Source organism: Neoarius graeffei, chromosome 23 (genome assembly GCF_027579695.1).
Source record: "Neoarius graeffei isolate fNeoGra1 chromosome 23, fNeoGra1.pri, whole genome shotgun sequence".
Classification (NCBI taxonomy): domain Eukaryota; kingdom Metazoa; phylum Chordata; class Actinopteri; order Siluriformes; family Ariidae; genus Neoarius; species Neoarius graeffei.
This window is the reverse complement of record NC_083591.1, coordinates 59,709,202-59,727,176: the sequence shown is the minus strand read 5'-3', so window position 1 is coordinate 59,727,176 and position 17,975 is coordinate 59,709,202. Positions and strand designations below refer to the sequence as shown.

Below are 17,975 nucleotides of genomic sequence, written 5' to 3'. Positions count from 1 at the left end.
AGGGGCCTCGACGACCTGATCCCCGGACACAGCGGCTGGCTGTTGGGACCAGTGACAGTGACGACAGTGACACCTGGAGGGGAGTGGTTGGGAGGAACGGCCTCCCGGATCTGAACCCGAGTGGTGTTTTGTTATTGGACTTCTGTGCTAGTCACGGTTTGTCCATAACGAACACCATGTTCGAGCATAGGGGTGTCCATAAGTGCACGTGGCACCAGGACACCTTAGGTCGGAGGTCGATGATCGACTTTGTAGTCGTTTCATCTGATCTCTGGCCCTATGTCTTGGACACTCGGGTGAAGAGAGGGGCTGAGCTGTCAACTGATCACCACCTGGTGGTGAGTTGGATCCGCTGGCGGAGGAGGAAGCTGGACAGACCTGGCAGGCCCAAACGTATGGTGAGGGTCTGCTGGGAACGTCTGGCCGAGCACTCTGTTGGGGAGGTCTTTAACTCCCACCTCCGGGAGAGCTTTTCCCAGCTTCCGAGGGAGGCGGGGGACATTGAGTCTGGGTGGACCATGTTCTCTACCTCCATTGTGGACGCAGCTGTTCGGAGCTGTGGCCGCAAGGTCTCCGGTGCCTGTCGTGGCGGCAATCCCCGAACCTGGTGGTGGACACCGGAAGTAAGGGATGCCGTCAAGCTGAAGAAGGAGTCCTATCGGGCCATGTTGACCTCTAGGACTCCTGAGGCAGCCGACGGGTATCGGCAGGCCAGGCGTGCTGCAGCTCGGGCAGTTGCGGAGGCAAAAACTCGGAACTGGGAGGAGTTCGGGGAGGCCATGGAGAAGGACTATCAGTCGGCCTCGAAGAAATTCTGGCAAACCGTCCGGCGCCTCAGGAGGGGGAAGCAGTACTCTGCCAACACTGTTTACAGTGCGGGTGGGGAGCTGTTGACCTCGACTGGGGACATTGTCGGGTGGTGGAAGGAATACTTTGAGGATCTCCTCAATCCCACCGTCATGTATTCCACTGAGGAGACTGAGGCTGATGACTCAGAGGTGGACTCGTCCATTACCCAAGCCGAAGTCACTGAGGTGGTTTGCAAGCTCCTCGGTGGCAAGGCACCGGGGGTGGATGAGATCCACCCTGAGTATCTCAAGTCTCTGGATGTTGTGGGGCTGTCTTGGTTGACATGCCTCTGCAACATCGCGTGGCGGTCGGGGACAGTGCCTCTGGAGTGGCAGACTGGGGTGGTGGTTCCTCTTTTTAAGAAAGGGGACCGGAGAGTGTGCTCCAATTATAGGGGAATCACACTTCTCAGCCTCCCAGGGAAAGTTTATTCCAGGGTACTGGAGAGGAGAATTCGACCAATAGTCGAACCTCGGATCCAGGAGGAACAATGCAGTTTTCGTCCTGGTCGCGGAACACTGGACCAGCTCTATACCCTTCATAGGGTGCTCGAGGGTTCATGGGAGTTTGCCCAACCAGTCCACATGTGCTTTGTGGATCTGGAGAAGGCATTCGACCGTGTCCCCCGTGGTATTCTGTGGGGGGTGCTTCGGGAGTATGGGGTTCGGGGCTCTTTGCTAAGGGCTGTCCGGTCCCTGTACGAACGGAGCAGGAGCCTGGTTCGCATTGCCGGCAGTAAGTCAAACCTGTTCCCAGTGCATGTTGGACTCCGGCAGGGCTGCCCTTTGTCACCGGTTCTGTTCATAATTTTTATGGACAGAATTTCTAGGCGCAGCCAGGGGCCGGAAGGAATCCTGTTTGGGAACCACAGGATTTCATCTCTGCTTTTTGCGGATGATGTCCTGTTGGCTTCTTCAAACCAGGACCTTCAGCATGCACTGGGGCGGTTTGCAGTCGAGTGTGAAGCGGCTGGGATGAGAATCAGCACCTCCAAGTCCGAGGCCATGGTTCTCGACCGGAAAAGGGTGGCTTGCCCTCTCCAGGTTGGTGGAGAAGTCCTGCCTCAAGTGGAGGAGTTTAAGTATCTCGGGATCTTGTTCACGAGTGAGGGAAGGATGGAGCGTAAGATCGACAGGCAGATCGGTGCAGCCTCCGCAGTGATGCGGTCACTTTACCGGTCCGTCGTGGTGAAGAAGGAGCTGAGCCAAAAGGCGAAGCTCTCAATTTACCGGTCGATCTACGTTCCGACTCTCACCTATGGTCATGAGCTTTGGGTAATGACAGAAAGAACAAGATCGCGGATACAAGCAGCTGAAATGAGTTTCCTTCGCAGGGTGGCTGGGCGCTCCCTTAGAGATAGGGTGAGAAGCACAGTCACTCGGGAGGAGCTCGGAGTAGAGCCGCTGCTCCTCCACATCGAGAGGAACCAGCTGAGGTGGCTCGGGCATCTTTTTCGGATGCCTCCTGGACGCCTCCCTGGGGAGGTGTTCCAGGCATGTCCCCCCGGGAGGAGGCCCCGGGGAAGACCCAGGACACGCTGGAGGGACTATGTCTCTCGGCTGGCCTGGGAACGCCTCGGTGTTCTTCCCGAGGAGCTGGCCGAGGTGTCTGGGGAAAGGGAAGTTTGGGCTTCCATGCTTAGACTGCTGCCTCCGCGACCCAGTCCCGGATAAGCGGAAGAAGACGAGATGAGGCCAGTAAGTTTTCAGACTATTTTGATCAAATTAGTGTCAAAAAAATGTCCTCTCCGAGACAGCTAATTTTTCAATATAAAATAACATCTAAAATGATTATTTTCATCCTAAAATGTGGTCAAAATATTGGGACATAAATATTAGAGACAACTAACACAAAGCTTACAGCCTTATATTTAAAAGCACTATGGAAGTAGTGGATTCTGAATTGTCAAAAAAAAAAAGTCCTCTCCGAGAATCACTTCATTTGTTTCTCCCATCTTATAGCAGATTACACAAAACTACCATACACACATGTCAAAAAATTACCTGAAATCTGATCTTTAACTCGTCCTTCACTTAAAAACTGGTACAAGAACCAGTTTGAATCAATTTGAATTTTGGACCCCTGCGACACAAACTTTGTACCCTGATTGTAAAACAACCCTCATATCTTACAAACTGTGGGCTGAATTTTAAAGCGGGTGTTTCATAGCCTTTTTTTTTTGTACCTGTACCTTAGTGCTATGGACATCTGTGATAGAAATAATCATATTCAAAAGAAAGAAAAGACTCTAGAAATTATACAGAAATAGTTTTGGAGATAAACTGTATAGTTTGTCACTTGTAGGAAAACAATAGTTTTGATGATTTGTACCCATTTCAGACATCATCCAGTGCTGGGCGACTTCCAAATGGAAACCGTTCAGTAGGTGAATGTGTAGTAGGTATGAACCTACAACCTGCACTGAAGTCCTGGATATTTTTTTTTTTTGATAGCCCCAAAAACCTGCTCTCCCAGCCGGAGGTCTTACCAAATCCACAAACACATGCACCTGGACTACATTCCCTGACCTCCAGGTTTTTCAAATACTTATTAGTTTGAGATCTCCATCAATTTCCACACAGACAGATAGCCTACCATGTTAACTGGTTAGAGCTAACATTGCTACTCAGTAAAATCCAATGAATTTTATCATTAAAAATAATTATATATCCTCTCTCACACACACTTCCTCTCCTTTTGTTTTTAAATAATACTAACATGTTGATTACTAGTTTACAATACTAGTGATATTGCATAAGACATGTACCGTAGGTGTTTAGGGCTGGTCATAGTCATACATGTCAACCCCTCACGGCTCTCACCTGTACTCCCTGGTAAAGAAATCCATAATTTCCATACCAAATCCATAGTAATATTTCATGCATAATAAAAATGTATCAGATCTTACCTAATATATGCACTGGTTTATTTCTGTACATCCGTATGTACTGTTAACACTCAATTAAACAACAGTCAGTGTTTTCTTAACCCTATATCAGTTCAACAAAATTTAGTGTCTCTTCTCACATAATCCAATAATTTGGGGTTCACTTGGCACATTGTTCAGCAACGTTCCTGATTGCTTTTGCGTGAAGAAATTAATTGACGGCTGTCTCTTTTTCTGGTTTGCATTCTTCACATGCATTTGAGATTTCATGTGTTCCCTCATGCCGTAAATTCCAGAGGCAAACACTTTCACGTCTCTACAACAAATTGTGCAGTTGACATACTCAGCACCCATTTTGGAAGCGATAATTATTCCATTGAATGTTTCTGTCCATTCAGGAAGAAAGCGACCTCCAGTTTTAGATGTTTTGAGTTTTTTCTTCAGTGGTGCTGATGTCTTGACCTCTTGACCTGTCTATTTTTACGCTACATGTGCTGTTATTTCCCGCTCGGTGTGCAGGAAAATCACAATTGCGCATGCTCAGACATTCAGAATGGCTTGTTGGTACTGGCGGAAGTACCGGTTGAGTAATTCTAAATGTAGAAAATGGCGGCTCCCATGCATTTTCGTATTTCATGACGATTTTTTTGATGGTAATAAATCAAAATTTTAAGGTGAAAATGTAGAAAAATCCGTAGTTGAATACCACTACGCCCGTACCATTTTTAAAATGCCAAAATCTGTAGAGAATACGGGAAATGCGTAGGGGTTGACATGTATGCATAGTGGAAGGCAGCATCACACACGGTAAAAAAAAAAATTTGAAATTTACAATAATTCAATATGATAATATAAAGACAAATATTTTAAATCACCTTTACTTGCAGCTTTATTCTCAGCTGTTCGAAAGAGGAAAAAAAAAGGAATACACAACTTTAGATTATTACATGTTTAAGGGAGATAATTATATACATTTATTTCTTTTTAATAAGAAAAAAGTTGACCTTTTTAGATCATCAGACCAAAAGATGGTCCAAAACAAGGAAGCGAAGTGGAACAGGACAAAATGATCCAAAACTAAATGAACAGCATTTGTGTGGAAAAGTGAACATCTGTACAGTGGGTCAGAGGTACGGACCCCAGCCCAGGTACATGAGACACAGCAGGTTATCATCTGTGGCCTCCTGAATGAGGTAGTGAACGTGTCCCTCAATGGACAGCGGCAGTCCCATCACTTTATTCCTGTTCTTTATCACACCTTGGAGACGCTGCTCGATGTCCAGCACATGGGTTTTAGCCTGCAGGAGAACAATATTTTTTTAAAATAATAAAATAAAAATAAGGTCTTTATACAAAAACACTGATTAAGACGATCAGCTTAATTTTCATTTTTAAAATATATAAACTGTGAGAAGTGTGTAAAAGTAACATTATAATAGCACAACACAGTGGTTTCTCTCTCTCTCTCTCTCTCTCACTATAAAACACACAGGAACAGTATTTTAAACACCTTCTCGTTGACGATTTCTCCAGATTCGTTGGCTTGTGTTTTTGAAGAACCCTTCACTGGTTTACTCCATTCCACTAAAGGGTCGTGGAGGAACGTCTTCAGCACACTGAGATACAAACAAATATTAAAAACACAGCAAATAAAACTTGAGATCATCTGCTCGAAAAAATCCGAATTATTCTATTCTACAAACCTTACAGATGAGGCACAAGGCAAATCAAAACCTTAATTTTCTTTATTTTGCATTTTTATTGTAAACAGGTGTTACAAAACTGTATAAGTTTCTCCATAATCTCCATTTCATTCAGTGCAAGCATTCCACCATTTAACGAGCGTCTGGTTGTCCTGGATTCCTTATTATTTTTTCTGTTGTATTAAGGTTTTCATTTCACTCACCCTCACACAGGCGTGTGTATTACAGGTGCATTTTCATCCAAATATTAACACATACTCGGCTCATTTCTAAAACACAGGACTGCAGTAGGGTGCAGGGTCAGATATAAGAGCGGACAGAAAAGAACTAGGGCTGAAACTCTGTTAGAGCCAAACCCAAATTGCCAAATACTGGGTATCGGTAAAAAAATAATTTGCGTTTTGTGAGAACACTATGACTGCAAACAAAGGCTACACACCCGCCAGGACCTGTCACATCAAAAGATTTTAGAAACATTTTCCTGAATGACCATCTTGGATTTGCTTCATACTTCGTCAATAATGTCACTGTACTAGTGCGCAGAATTTTCAGCTTGTATCTGCTTTAGTTTCTGAGATATTTAGGATCAGATAAAGGGGTCATGGCCCGAATAAACAACTCATTATGACTGAACTCTTCAAGCTCGATGATTGAAATGTTCTATTAGCGCATGGCTACATAAACAAACCAGCACATGGGTACGCAGACAGAAAAAACAAAACAAAAAAAAAACATAGCAACAAAGGAAGAAAAAAAAAAACATTAAAAAACATGAAAGCCATATTTGGTTAATAAATATAGTTTGGTTCCAGTACCAACTTTATATTTTCTGTATTTAGGAATTAAAACATGATTTTTCCAGTGGTATGATTGGTTTACGGTAGACTGTATCATCCTTGGACAATATACACTTGATATTATTAAAAAAAAAAGATTTTAAAAACTAAAGATGCAGCAAGTTGAAAATCACACTAGTTGTTGTGTACAGTGTTGTGTACTGACAAAGTACAGTTCTGTTCAAGTATCTTAGACACATGTAAAGAAATGCTGTCGACCAAAAATGGCTTTAAAAATAATGAAATGTTTCAACATTAAAAAATACTATAAACAGTAATCAGTGAGCCATAATAAATGAAAGTCAGTATTTGGTGTGAGGCGACCGTTTACTTAAAATAAATCTCTGTCTGAGCTCCAGTGAGGTCAGTTTTATGTGGAAATGATCTGTAGGTTTTCCTGAGCATCTTACAGAACCAGCCACAGTTCTTCTGCACACTTTGACTGTCACACTCACTTCTTCATTTTACACCAAAACCCAGCAGCCTTCATTATGCTTTCTTTTTTCATCTGAAAAGTGTCTCTGATGGAATATGCTGCTCAGATACAAACTTCTTTTTTCTGTAACATTTTATTTTGTGCTGGAAAACGAATGTTTGGACTCTAAAATGTTTTTATGCTGACTCGATAATGTAGAAGAAGTGATAAAATAGAAATCTATATCAAAGTCTGTATCTTTAAAAAAATAAAAAAATTGGCATGCCTAAGACTTTTGCACAGGACTGTATGAAGCAAATCCAAGCTGGTCAGTCAGGAGGCTTCTGTTGATTTGATGTGGAATGAGCCGGATCTGTTTGTTCAGGTACGAGCTCGCACTCATGGATAACGTCACAACAGTGTGAAAGATGGACAGCAGGAAACAGTCAAAAGTTGTTTTCTTATTTAAATATTTGTCCTCTTTTTTTTTTTTTAGCCAATTTGGAATTAAAACAGGGAATCACTAAAACTCAGACCTGATAAAACACACTCATGATCTCACGATTTATTCCAAACACTCCGTTTTCATTCTTCACCTACACGTTCTCTTAATGATTAGAAATTTTACACCTCAGGACCACACAGTGGGAAGAGAGAGAGAGAGAGAGAGAGAGAGAGAGAGAGAGAGAGTGAGTGAGTGAGTGAGTGAGTGAGTGTGTGTGTTTAAACCTCATGAGTGGTTCTCTCTGGTCCCTCATGAGTCTCAGTGTGACCTCACAGGCTTGTCTGAAAAGGCCCTCGGTTCCCATCGGCCCCATGGCGTGCACCATGTTCTGCGTCAACCGGAATGGTACGACCTCAGGAACGTCAAATGTCTCACCCTGAAACACCACAACATTCCTGATTAAACACAAAATCTTAAACATCCACTTCATCCCCATCAGGCACGTTAGTTTTATATCAAATCATAATGACCAAGTTTACAATTAAAAAATCATTAAATTAAGTTTGATGCGATCGGGGGTGTGACATCACACATTATTGAAACGCTAATATTTTCCACAAATGATGAACATTAGAGTCAAAAAAAAAAAAAAAAGTTAATCTCACACACACACACCTTGTTAAAGAGGCAGTTGAAGTCGACGTGAACACACTCCCCGGTTTGGGAGTCAAACAAGATGTTTTCTCCGTGACGATCCCCCAGACCCAGGACGTAGCCCACCATCGACATGACAGCTGTGGAGCGGCAGTACGCAGACCTGCTGTTGTACCTGTACACACACACACACACACACACACACACTTACTTCAGCCATTATTATTATTATTGGTAATGTGATCAACAGGGCATCATGTTGTTCCAGGGGTACAGATGAAAATAAAACTTAAAAAATAATAATAATTAATAAATTGAAAGGTACTGTACCAGGAGGTCGGGTCGGGGAATGTTCTGAGGAACCACTCGTGAAACACAGGAGGGTGTCGAGCACACAGGACGTCCTTGTGGAGCTTCAGTTTTTCCTGAAATGACGCTGTTTTGGGCAAAATCATTTTCCGCAGCTCCTTCCCCGTCAAATAGATCCCTGTAACATTATTATTATTTCTACATATTGTTAATTGATGGACAGATGGTGTTTATGTGACCTATACAGTGAACAGCGAGTGTGTTTTGGGAAACACCCACAGCAGTTAGAGTGAGTGATTATGTGCCCTACACAGGGAACAGTGAATAGGGAGCAGGATGTGTGATGAGACACCTTTCTCCTTGTACAGTTTGGTGAGGATGTGGCGAAGGCCGGCCGTGTTGTTCACCCATTCGATAATGCCGCACTCTTCATTTAACGGGATCACAGCGTACGTCCGGATGTGTAAATCCCTCCGTCTGGACTCCGCGTCTTTCCTCAGGCACTGAGGCACAAAACCAAACTCTGATTTTCTTCGTACTCATGTGTGTGTGTGTGTGTGTGTGTGTGTGTGTGTGTGTGCGTGCACTGATCAACTGTAATATGCAAAGTGTTTTCCTGACGCAGCTCATTTGCATGTGGTGACTCCTACAAAACTCCATAAAAGGTAAAACAGACAGGGGGCGTCGTGGCTCAGGTGGTTAAGGCGCCATACCATGAATGCGGGCGACCCGGGTTCGATTCCGGCCCGAGGTCATTTCCCGATCCCTTCCCGTCTCTCTCTCTCCCCCGCTCATTTCCTGTCTCTACACTGTCCTATCCAATAAAGGTGTAAAAAGCCCAAAAAAATATCTTTAAAAAAAAAAAAAAAAAAAGGTAAAACAGACAGACAGCTGAAAACACTAAATGACGGTGAAAGAAAAGACAGAAAGAGAGAAGTGAAAATGCAGCACTTCTTTTGTGATAACTGAACGATTAGTGCGATTTATTGGTCTTAATTTTTTTCCATAATGTTTGTTTAATACCAGTAAAATAAAACAATATAAAAGTGCACTAATCCATGTAGATATGATTCGAAGTTGATCAAGTTGAGGTTCACTTTCAAGCTTTTTTTTCCCTCCATAATCATGAGATTTTCACAAATGCCAAATTATTTGTTGTGTATAAAAACACTCCTATGAACAATTTACAAATCAATCTGTTCATATTCAGTTTGATAAATGTCACTTTTTTGTTTGTTTGTTTGTTTTAACGAGTGTGTATTACTTTATTAATGAGGCAGTTGAATTCCATCAGCCTGCAGTCTTTCCTCAGGTCATCTTTAGGTTTGCACATCATCGTATAACATTTTCCATCCGAGCCTCTCAGAGAGATTTTCTTTGGTTTCTGGAGCGACGCCAGTATTTCCACCTGAAGGAAACGAAATCAGTTTTGATCACATGACAATCAGCCGTACAGTAACAAGTCCAGGTCTGCGTGTGCTGATTAAAGAGCTCACGGTGTCATCGAATCCGGATAAGTAGACCCAGTGTCCCGGGAAGGCGTCATGGCTGGCATTGGCGCCACCCGTGGAGGGCAGCGTGGGGATGAGGACCGACTGCAGCGGGATAAGGATCTCACTGAAACTCGACTCCTCCACCAAACGCTTCAACATCTTAAAGTGTACACTCATACTGAGAGTGGAGCTGTTCCCATCCACCTGACACACACACACACACACACACAAATAAATAAATAAATAAATAAATACTACGGAAAGCCAAATGTCCCATACGTTTTTCATAAAATCAAGGTCTTTTCAGGACTCTTGTTTGATGTGTGATACCTTGGCTCTTTGTTTTCTGTTTAACCTTTTTTTTTTTAATTTGACTTTATTTAATCATCCTGCCATTTATTTAATTTAAATCTTAATTAATCAGCAATAGAGCTTTAATGCTAATGACTAATACTAGTGGAAAAACGCCAGAGATTTAGACCCCGTCCACACGTAGCCGGGTATCTGCTAAATCGAAGATATTTTTCTACGTTTTGGCCTGTTATCCACATGAAAACGCATCAAAAACGAATATTTAAAAAAACTCCGGGCAAAGTGAAGATTTTTGAAAACTCCGTGTATGCCTTTTCGTGTAGACAGAGATAACCGGAGTTTTGCGTTTTAGAACGTCACAATCTGCGCCAAAAAAATGACAACAAATCTGCCCTGACGTCAAACGTGCGACCTTTGTTTACTGCAGAAGCCAGATTAAGCATGGACAAAGAGTAATGGATCGGAGTAGTGCCTTGAAAGCGTTAATTATTGTGCAGGTGCTATTCTGATGTGATTAGGGGGTAGGATTTGGGGAAATAATGCCATCTACAGGTTTGGAATGCTTATGAATGTGATTGAAAACGCAGATGTTCGGTTATGTGTGGAAGGGATTTTTTTCGAAGACGAGGTGGTGTGGATAAAACATTTTTATAAACGGAGGGGGGGGGGAAACGTTCGGTTTTAAAAATACCCGGCTACGTGTGTACATGGCCTTACATGCTAAAACAAATCCCTTGCAAAACTTTCCTGCAAATACGACAAATTTGCCACGCTGACATCTACAATAGACTCACTGCAACTGCAGCAATAAACCCACAATTAATGCTTCAATACAGGAACATGTTTCAGCTAAAATCTTAAATACAGGATGTAAATTATGTTAACATGGCACTACACACACACACACACACACACACACACGATACGAAAATTCTATTCAACAAAGCAATGCTGTAATTCAGGGTTACTCCGATAACATTATAGTAAGATATATTTATATTTTTCTTATTTAATTTAAAGCGTATCCCACCGGTTTGTTGCAGAGCTCCACCAGTTTGTCAGTTAATCTGTTTGCATCTCCAATAAATTTCCCAAATGAAGCGTTCAGACTGACGGCTTTCTTCAAAATCTCCTTACATCGGTTCATCCGAGTTGGATAGGACGACTGAGCAAGAAAAATAAAATATAAAAGTAGTAAATAAATCATGGCAGAGCTAAGAAAATAAATAAAGTCAGACCTCAGTAAAGGCAGATTAAAATAATCCGGTGCTAATATTTGGGGAGATTTCTGACCTTCGACACCGCAGTCATCATCCACATGGCCTGCTGTGGGTAAGTGAGGAAAACTTTAGCGATGATGTCCATGAGCACGGCGAACACCTCGTCATTGGAGTGACAGATTCGAGAGATGAGCTGCGAGAACGCAGTGAGGAACTGATACGGAGAGAGATGCTGTGTGTGCTCACTGATCACCGCGTTTATTTTACTCAAATCCGCCTTCATCTGAGCTCGATCCGAACGGCCCGCTGGGACACACACACACACACACACTATTAACCAATACACACACTTACCACTCAGTCTTTATCATGAACCATGAAAAAATGGGCAAAAATCCAGATTTATTACTATTAAATAATACAAATAAAACAAGAAGATTCAGCATTACAGAGATAAATGTGTTAAAAACATCTTTATACTGCTGTTTACAGTCATTTCTTCATAACCTATTTTTACACATCTTTACGTTCAGTTCTGGAGCTGAATGCGTGTTCATTAGAGACTGACCTCTTGTTTATTTTAAGAAAAAAAAAAATCTTGGTTTAATTAAAAACAAAAACCCTCAACCTTTTCCTTGTTTATCTTGTTTTTAAAGGACATTAGTGGATGTGATTTACAGAGTTTTATTTTTGTACCTTTCTCTACTTCGTAAACTTTTGCACCAAAATCGAGCCACAATGTGAGCATTCGCGGCATCGCCTGGTAAATGTACTGATTCCCAAACTGCAGCGCTCTAAAGGAAGATCAGGAAGTGATTATATTACAGAAGCAAACACCAGAGACACAGAGTGGATATAATGCTCTGAAAACGCAGTTCAGTCCATTTGCACTTTTTTTTAACATGTTTATAATCACTGCAATAAGATGTAAATTTTAAAATATAAAAATGTAAATATTAAGAATTTTAAAGCTCCAGCTCTAAATTGACATACTTTCCAAAATAAGTGACGATGTAACGGATGACGTTGCCCTGTTTCTCCATTTTATTGTCCGTCACCATCGGCATCAGTTTGTCATAATACTTGGCCAAGTAAAAATTCCCATCTTCCCACTCAGGTAACAGCGTAGTGACATCCTACACACACACACACACACACACACACACACAGGTTACCATAGCTACCACCATCACCTATTCCTAACAATCTGTTTATAGTATTTTTTTGGACCTCACACCTCTGGTGAGCTCCTACATGCATGATCCTCACCCTGTAGATCTTCATGATGGCGTTGCTCTCAGAGTTCGCCGTCTCCTCCATGTAGCGACCCACCAGCAGCAGAGCTTTCCCTTTAATCTGGATCCTCTTAGGATCGGAGAGATGCTGGTCTTCAGGAAAACACTGTTTAACTCCCTTCTGTAGCACAATGAGAGCCTGATGCACATCACCCTGAAAACACACACACACACACACACACACACCCCTTCAGATTATCTTCATCATTCAGTCAGTCAGGCTTTAACAATGATACAAACACACATCTATTATTAAGAGCACTATAAAAATAAACTTGATTTGATGCTTTATTTTGTAATGTCATACTTTTTATTTAAATGCTACCACATGTTCCTGACAAAACGCCAGGCAGTCATGTGATCATGACCTTGTTTTTGTACCTTGGACCAGAGCCACTTGGCTTTCTCCACGAAGAGTTCGGACAGGCGAGAGTTCTCGGCGTTCAGCAGAGCGTTAAAGGCTGTCTGGTGATGACCAGCTCGGCGGGCCACTCTCGCACTCTGCAGCCAACACTGACCCACCTGCTCCTCACACTCACACCTCAAACACACACATTAAAAATAAATGAGTCAGTAGTCAGAGTGTGTACTGAGTGAGGGTTCCAGAATAACTCTCTCTCTCTGTGTGTGTGTGTGTGTGTGTGTGTGTGTGTGTGTGTTCTTACCCTTTGCTGAGGCTGAGGAGGGCCCGTCGGAGAGCCAGGATCGGCTCTTTGGCTCTGAAGGAATTCTGGGTCATGAGCAGGCGATCGTCCCAATTCAGCATCAGCTCACTCGCTCTGGACCCTTCACTTCCCCTCTGCAGCTCAGTGAACGCATGTTCTAACTCACTGAGCATGTGAAGTCTAAAAAAAAACACACACACACACACACACAGTACATTTTTACTACAGCACTGCTGAATTCCGGACTCTGGTCAGATTTATTGGTGTTGATTAATTCTCTCTAACAGCAGCTCTGACTGTAGTGCAGGTTTATATTAATGCTCTCGTTCTGATACGTTATGGTTTCTATAGTAACCGCTCATTCACAGAGATTTGTACAGGAGACGCTCCACTGATAATAAACAGATTTAAAAATGAATCTTCAATGTGGTGAAGTTTTCTTAATGTAAGGAGAAGTGTGTGTCTGTCTGTGTGTGTGTGTGTGTGGGGGGGGGGGGGGGGGGGGGGGTCTGGAAGGAGTCTCCAGTGTCAGCACTGTGCAATAGTCAGAGGTGAAGCTGGAAATTTACGTTTTCTTCTGACGTCTTCAGAACAGAGGAGTTTACACTTCTTTACAGTTTCTCAGGAACACAATGAAACGAGCTGTGATTATTTTTATCTGATTAACTACATGAGAGAATAAAAAGAGTCTGGTGAGGGAACGAGTGTTTATAGCTGTGATAACAGAGAGAAACAGGAACTAACTTAGATATTTAACATTAAATATATGATATAATGAGATAAAAAGTATGACCTGTTGTTCTTTAAGCGGTATGAGAGGAATAAAACACTTCAGAATGTGCTGTTATAAGAAAATAATAAATGTAAGGGTGTACTCCGTGATTTATTCACATTTCATTTTATTTAGTTAGCACCTTTGAGCTCCATGAGACCCCGCCCATCTCCCTGATCCTCACTAACACACCTGACGATGTACTCGTATCCTCTTTGGTAGGTTCCACACTCGAAGCTGGCGGCTGAAAGCGGAACCACCTGCTCCCTCCTCGCCAACTTCAGCTTCTCATAAAAACACTCAGAGTCCTGCTTCTTAGCCGAGAGCAACATCTGTCCCAGTCTCACACCCCACGTGTTCGATTTCTCATCTACACACACACACACGACCCCATATCTCAATTCCTATAAATATATGATTCAAACACATTTTACAGAAAATTAAATTTTACATCTTAGTTCTGTTGAAACTAAAGCAATAAAAACTCAATCTCACCAGAGGCCAAATAATCCTCAACTAAATCCCACTTTGCGAGCTTCCACGCTGCCTCGACACGATACGCGTTCAAATCCGACTTCCACCGCGGCCTTCGTGATCAGAAAAACAAATTAGAATCATTAAAAGTGTGAGAGTAAATTATTTCTGGGTGTAAAAGTGAGAGATGAGGTGAAGGTCACCTGCTCGCCAGGACTCCATTAACCTGAGTCATCACTGTGGAGAGCTGACCGAGTCCCAGCATGGAGCTCATCACACCATGATAATGCACAATCTACACACACACACACACACACACACACACACACACACACACACACACACTTACTGAAGACATCACTGTCAAGCACCTTTAACAGATAAAGTTAAAACAATGTATTTAGAGCTAAAATAAATATGCACTTCAGATTTTTTGCAAACATTATATAAAAACACACATGCACATACTTTATATACATCTCTGGTCAGGTTCTAGCTGCATGGCTGTGTGCGTGCATGCATGCGCGTGTTTGTGTACCTGGTCAGGTTCTAGCTGCATGGCTGTGTGTGCGCGTGCGTGCATGCGCGTGTTTGTGTACCTGGTCAGGTTCTAGCTGCATGGCTCTGTCGTAGCAGGCTGTAGACTCTCTCAGCAGGCCGATGCTCTCGTGTTCTAGAATCTGTTCCCTCAGTGAAGTTTCCTCTTTTCTCAGAGCGTTCACTCCTCTCACACCATCCGGCTCATGCATGGCTGCATACAGCGCCTGACACACACACACACACATTTTCATTCTTGATTATCGAGAAGTGCCTAAAGGTGCTAAATAAACATCATGATGATGAAGAATCCCCTCTCGTACCTGTAGGAAGCTCAGGTGATCCTGAATGTTCTGTTGCTTCTTCCTGATGAAGGCCTCAAAGTGCATGACAGCGCGTGTGTACGCTTTAGAACGGAACGACGCTTTAGCAAGAACATCCTGAGGAATCCGGTTCAGGAAGGAAACTACACACTGATACTCACTGTTCTCTACACACACACACACACACACACACATATATATATATACATTCAGACTCGAGGTTTTTAAAACATGATAACTTTAGAAAATAGTGCACTGTATTGTGAACAAGTAGAGGTAGATTTGCAAAATATTGCTCTGTATAGTGAACAGAGAGTGGAACATAAAATATGTTATTGACCAGCTGGGCGGTCCGTATGGTGAAATACCGTGACCGAGGTTTTGAAAGTACTGAGCGAGGTGCTCTGGGCCGAGGTCAGTATTCAAGGCCGAGGTCACGGTATTTCACCATACGGACCGACCTTAAACTGGTAAATAATATACTTATTTATTTATTTACCAAATTCTAACAGAAAACGAGAGCGCCCGAAAGGGAAAACTGAGCCAAGCCGATATTTTGAATCCTCATTCACGGCTGTAATGCAAATTGCTTGATCCTCGGTATACAAGTGCACTTCCATCGCAGGAAAAAAACTACATTTTGCCGCCCATGTCGTCCCCTATTTATACAAATCGGAGTCATTCAGGATTCAGCCATGTTTTTGCTCAGCGTTAGCAACAGTTAGAGGTTTTTAGCTTTCTCCTGAAATGTTTTCTTTTATTTCTTCTTCCTCAGGGGAGTAAAACTCACTTTCGCTGTGAACACTGTCGTTATCGCTATCCATGCTGTAAAATAATGCTATTCTCCTGAGAAATGCGAAAATAAATGTTGACAAAAATTGCTACTATGTTGTTTGCTATTGTGAACGAGCGAGTCACCAGAGGTCCGTATCATAGGATACGGACCTGCTCACCAGCCAATCAGAGCGCAGGATTTGATGGAAACCAGACCGCAAAAAAAAATTAACAGTTATTGCACTCAATGGAGTCGTACATGAGCTGATAGGTGACGAGGCGTGTAGCACCGAGTTGTCTATAATCCCTGTACGACAAGATTGAGTGGAATAACTGTTTTATTCCATCCACATTCACTGGATTTTGAGAAACAGAACATTTTTATTTTTAGCAAATTTGATAAAGAAAAACTTTATACAAAACGTCCGACAAAATCATTTTCGCTTAGAATGTAAACAAACCGACAAAATGACAGGAGCGATTTGTGAAAAATGCTACATTCTTACCATGAAATACTTTTATTCCACATTTTGTTGCTTTTTTGGGGTTTTATTTTTGAGTAGAGTTTTTATTTCGTACTCGGTTGGTTCAGTAATACACTCCGCCATTTTGTTTCCCCACTCACGGTATATGAGCTGATATCCTAGTAGTAGAGTAGCCAATCAGAGCGCGTGAGTGCACATATCCACTGAATGTCGATAGAACAGATTTAAATATTCAATAAGTTACACTTTTATAAACACTGATACACCAGTCAGAGCATGTCATCACCTTCTGACCAATCAGAATTAAGAACATTCTTACAACATAGTTAAATATAATGAAGAACATATAATGTGTGTGTGTGTGTGTGTGTGTGTGTGTGTGTGTGTGTGTGTGCGCGCACGAGATATGTCACCGCTTGCATGTAGTGTGTGTGTCTCTCTGTTCTGTCGGCCTGAGGTCTTGGCCGTGCTGAGTGTTTGGAGTCTGTAGCGCCCCCACTGGGTCAGGTGGTCCAACATGGAGAAGACGGTCTGAGTGCTGAGCTGAGCCAGACTCGAGGCGTTCTCCTGCAGCTGAGACAGATGCGGCTCGTCCTCCTTCAGCACACCCATGATCTCATCCACCACCTACACACACACACACACACACACACACACACACACACACACACTTGTTTTCATCGTTTCAGAATTCCTTGTTGTCTCCACATGATGGCATCATCTTTACATGATTTTTCTCTAATAATCTCCTCATGTGGAGTTTTATATCTGAGATTTCTATCAGTTTGTGTTGCAGGAAGTTTTCAGTCTGATTTGCTTTGACAGAATCGTATAAACACGTCTACACAGCTGTAATTTCCTGTCGTCTGATCATTAGTGTGACAGTTTACACTAGGATCAGGTCAAATAGAACCCCCTGGTACAGTATGTGAATTTTTTTGTTTTGTCTTTTTAAACGAGTGTGAGTAAATGAGCACGGCATCAGATCGATACAGTCGTAAATGCAGCAGTGTCTGACCTCCTGCTGTTCCTCAGGTGTGGAGCTCAGCAGGACGTACAGCAGGATGTGGGGCAGCAGGTACAGCGTCACTCTGTAGTCGTGCTTGATGATGAAGCTGCAGCAGTTAAATACTTTACTGGCGAGATCATGACTCACCTAAAAAAAAACACACACACACACACACACACACACACACACACACACACACACTTATGCCAACCTTCAGCAGACGCATTTCACGTTTACGTCAAGTTTGTTAGAACCACAGCTGTGTTCCAAATTGCACCGTACTCCCTATTCACTAAAATCAGGTGCACTATGTAGTGTGTACATACTGTTGTGGCGCACTGTGGGATTTCAAGTGTGCACTGGATAGAGTATACTCTACTACACTTCAAAACGCAAGACTAGTGCACTTTATCGTGAATGCAGTATGATTTAAACACAGGATTAGAGCATGCAGTGGAATAAAAACTGGCTGACTGACAAAATAGTGCACATGATTTAGTTTAGAACTAAACACTGAT

At 42.6% G+C, this 17,975-nt stretch overlaps 1 protein-coding gene across 2 annotated transcripts in view; it reads right to left on the bottom strand.

Annotated features, from left to right (window-relative positions):
* Window positions 1-4,628: 4,628 nt before the first annotated feature.
* The window catches only part of atr (ATR serine/threonine kinase), a 30,750-nt gene continuing 17,403 nt past the window's right edge, over window positions 4,629-17,975 (bottom strand). Inside the window, exons 26-47 of one of the 2 annotated variants that reach the window (XM_060906564.1) lie at window positions 17,467-17,604; window positions 16,850-17,075; window positions 15,190-15,356; window positions 14,929-15,093; window positions 14,533-14,624; window positions 14,351-14,442; window positions 14,048-14,225; window positions 13,084-13,263; window positions 12,800-12,959; window positions 12,393-12,572; window positions 12,117-12,259; window positions 11,820-11,917; window positions 11,197-11,429; window positions 10,934-11,068; window positions 9,595-9,795; window positions 9,363-9,506; window positions 8,451-8,601; window positions 8,120-8,276; window positions 7,811-7,964; window positions 7,420-7,571; window positions 5,247-5,352; window positions 4,629-5,034 (exon numbers count right to left, since the gene is read on the bottom strand). In XM_060906564.1, coding sequence (XP_060762547.1) covers window positions 4,861-5,034; window positions 5,247-5,352; window positions 7,420-7,571; window positions 7,811-7,964; window positions 8,120-8,276; window positions 8,451-8,601; window positions 9,363-9,506; window positions 9,595-9,795; window positions 10,934-11,068; window positions 11,197-11,429; window positions 11,820-11,917; window positions 12,117-12,259; window positions 12,393-12,572; window positions 12,800-12,959; window positions 13,084-13,263; window positions 14,048-14,225; window positions 14,351-14,442; window positions 14,533-14,624; window positions 14,929-15,093; window positions 15,190-15,356; window positions 16,850-17,075; window positions 17,467-17,604 — 3,426 coding nt within the window. In that variant the 3' untranslated portion in view covers window positions 4,629-4,860. The remainder of the gene's footprint in view (window positions 5,035-5,246; window positions 5,353-7,419; window positions 7,572-7,810; window positions 7,965-8,119; window positions 8,277-8,450; window positions 8,602-9,362; window positions 9,507-9,594; window positions 9,796-10,933; window positions 11,069-11,196; window positions 11,430-11,819; window positions 11,918-12,116; window positions 12,260-12,392; window positions 12,573-12,799; window positions 12,960-13,083; window positions 13,264-14,047; window positions 14,226-14,350; window positions 14,443-14,532; window positions 14,625-14,928; window positions 15,094-15,189; window positions 15,357-16,849; window positions 17,076-17,466; window positions 17,605-17,975) is intronic. The other variant, XM_060906565.1, reaches the window with a different exon arrangement.